This window comes from Camelina sativa, chromosome 7 (genome assembly GCF_000633955.1).
Source record: "Camelina sativa cultivar DH55 chromosome 7, Cs, whole genome shotgun sequence".
Classification (NCBI taxonomy): domain Eukaryota; kingdom Viridiplantae; phylum Streptophyta; class Magnoliopsida; order Brassicales; family Brassicaceae; genus Camelina; species Camelina sativa.
Window position 1 is genome coordinate 29,198,207 of NC_025691.1, and position 3,038 is coordinate 29,201,244.

The window sequence follows — 3,038 nt, forward strand, 5'->3', positions numbered from 1 at the left end:
TCTTTCAGTTCCTTCATGTGTTGTATGACTTCAGTGACCTCAAGTGCTCGTATAAACCGCTCAGAGTCTATGCCAATTGGAAACTGAAATCCAAAGCAAACACAGAATATAATGTTACAAGGCTTTCAAAACACAACACTGGTATTATGAGTTGTTTTGTCACTGTGTGTGAATAATATGTGAGGGTTGAAGTGATGAGATGTTCATACAGCAGCAACTCGAGTGAGCCTTCCTTGATCCTCAACTCCCTCAGGTGTTCCTTCAAGTCCAAGAATACGAGTGCACGCACTTACAAAGTGTCTTGCATAGTCATATGTATGGAAGCTGAAAAGTAAACCATATGAGTTCTGTAAGTCTGCTGTGTTACCTAAGGTTGGTTGAAACGATAACACATAGAATTTAAACCTGTCACAGTTGTGCTTGAAAATAAATAGAAGCAAAACTGAGATTTTACCCAACTAAATCAGCAGCAAGAACTGAGCGAAGGAGCTCTGATCGTGATGGAAGTGTCCTGTGTATCTCAGAAGAAGGGAATGGTGTATGGAGAAACCATCCAACTTTCATCTTACTGTTGTATTCCTTAAGGCATTTAGGAAGAACATAAGATGGTAATCATGGCACCAGACAACATCTCCCTCTTCGTAGTGCTCATTGACAACATCAGCGAACATTTGGTTTGCCTTTTTGTATGCAGCAAATTGAGACTGGAAACTTCTTGTTGTGGCAAGACGATCTTCTTGTGGAAGTCCAAGGTAGTGAAACAGAGGCCACAGAATATTGTTGCAATAACCATTGTAGTACTGATGAACAATCTCTTCATCAAGAAACACAGGTATACACCTCTGCAAGTTTGAAAAAATAAATCAAATGACATAGTCTATAATCAAGAGGAGAATGAATATATTATCTCATTGGCAGCAACATGAGGAAGAGATACTCTGTACCTTTTCAGCCAAAGCTTTGGTAAGTGCCTTCTGCCCAACCTCATCAGGCACATTAACTCCAGCCCATCCAATCCATCTGGCCTCAAATTCCTTTACACCTTCACAAGGTCAATAATTTTATGTCAGCCTACTAATAAATCGTGCAAAGACTTCAACAACTAAAACCTCCTTCAATGTTTTGTTCATTGAACTGGATACTAAGCCAGTGATATGAGAAATGAAAAAGAAGTCAAGGAAAAAGAGAGAGAGAGAGAGAGAGAGAGAGAGATACCTAAGAGAGCACTAACTAGACCACCAGCACTGATCTCGAGAGACCATGAATCTTCACCTCTTCTGACAGCGGAAACTGGGAGCCTGTTAGCCACAACAAGTAGGCGTTGCCTGTTATAAGGCCTTGCTTCTTGCCTCTCACAAGCATCATCGTGTGCCCTTGCAGCAGCAGCACCTTCCAAGTACTGTTCAACATATTGCCTGGTAGAACTGTCGCCTTCTAAACGCAGGTCGTTCTCAGAGTTGTCGGAACTGCCAACAACATCATTAGGATTACGAGCTCGGTTGCTCTTCCTCTTCTCTCGGAGCTCTCTGTCTCTCAAGAGCCGTTCGGTTCGAGAGAGTGGGATATGAGAAGAACTGCAGTTGTACTTATTTCCAGGCATACGCTTACAAGAAAACAGAACAAAAACACCAGTTTGAAGTTATGTACACTCCAAGAAACGACTGGAACCTGCATTTATTTAGTTGTAAAAGCAAATCAGACAACATAAAGAAACCAAGTGTCAAGTAAAGCAGATATATACATATAACATAATAGACAAAGAAGGAAAGAAAGAAAAAAGAGAAGACACTGAAATGTCGTTGTCTATCACCCATACACTGGAATCACTTGAGTCGAATGTTAAAGAACCCCATCAGGCCAAGGAATTATCATCTAAAGGTTATTGAAAAAGAGGGAAGAGAAAAGAAAAACACAAGATAGTGTCAAAAAGGATCCTAAGGTCATAATTAACAGGCCAAGAATTAGCATAAGAATGAATCACAAGAAACGGATTTACAAGAAAACAAAGCAGAAATACCTTAAGCAGCTAGAGAGAAAAAGAAAAGAGGAAAGGGCACCTGAAGACAGGGTTGGGACAGAATTCAAGAAGAAGAAATTAAGATGAGATAATAATAAAAATGTGAAGAATTGAGTAATATTGAGGTGGTGGGTTTCATGTCGTAATCATCGAGATGATGGGCAAGTAAATAAAGCCAAAACAAAAAAGAAAGATGGAAAACAGACAGAGAGAAGGCGAAAGGGAAACGGGTGTGTGAGTAACATTATTATTATCAATAGAGAGAGAGAGAATGAATGAGATATTAGGGAAGGAGGAGGGGAGCACAAAATCCTCGTGTAAGCTTTACAGACTACACAGAGCTTTCTCAGCCATGCAAGTTTTCACACATCCAAATTAAAAACAGAGACAATTACTTTTTTTTTACTTAACTCGAAAAGAAAAATCCTCGAAAACCTACAGTTTCGTTTCGAGTTAGTTTTATATAAACACCGCCGTGCGCCTGTGTAAATTATTTAGGCGCAATGATAAAAATCGCCCGGAGATTTTGGGGGCGGAGAGAGACCACCACCACACACACACACTTCGCAATCACGGGGGATATTATTATAATTGTTTGTTATCAAAAAAAAAAAGATTACTAAAAAGTCGAGATGACGTAATCCTTGAAGGGTTCTGTCTTCTCCTACTTTTATATATAGATAGACCAACTTGTTACATATATCATATATGGGTCANTAGCGACAATGTCATATGCACGTGTAAAATAAGATCAGTTAAACCCCCCTCAATATAACACTCATTCTAGCTTTGAAGTTTGAACCACTAAAACAGTAAAGAGTCTAATCAAATTATGCAAGAAAGAAGAGATTAAAGTTAGTGTGCTGTATACTGTTGCCACAAAGACACTGTATAAAATATACAATTCAACTAACCTTTTTCTTTTTTCTCCACGGAAGAAATTGTGAAGCAAAAAATTCTTGTTTAGTAACAAAAAGAGAATCAGATGCTTTGTCCAAAAAAAAAAAAAAAAAAAAAAAAA

The 3,038-nt window shown here is 38.6% G+C and overlaps 1 protein-coding gene across 3 annotated transcripts in view; it reads right to left on the bottom strand.

The window, feature by feature from the left end:
• The window catches only part of LOC104703192 (alpha,alpha-trehalose-phosphate synthase [UDP-forming] 1-like), a 15,417-nt gene that overhangs the window by 4,998 nt on the left and 7,381 nt on the right, over window positions 1-3,038 (bottom strand). The window contains exons 1-5 of one of the 3 annotated variants that reach the window (XM_010419159.2): window positions 2,018-2,278; window positions 1,817-1,872; window positions 1,216-1,668; window positions 945-1,042; window positions 599-842 (exon numbers count right to left, since the gene is read on the bottom strand). In XM_010419159.2, coding sequence (XP_010417461.1) covers window positions 599-842; window positions 945-1,042; window positions 1,216-1,600 — 727 coding nt within the window. In that variant the 5' untranslated portion in view covers window positions 1,601-1,668; window positions 1,817-1,872; window positions 2,018-2,278. Of the gene's footprint in view, window positions 1-598; window positions 843-944; window positions 1,043-1,215; window positions 1,669-1,816; window positions 1,873-2,017; window positions 2,279-3,038 lie in introns of those variants that run through there. The other 2 variants (XM_010419160.2, XM_010419158.2) reach the window with 2 other exon arrangements.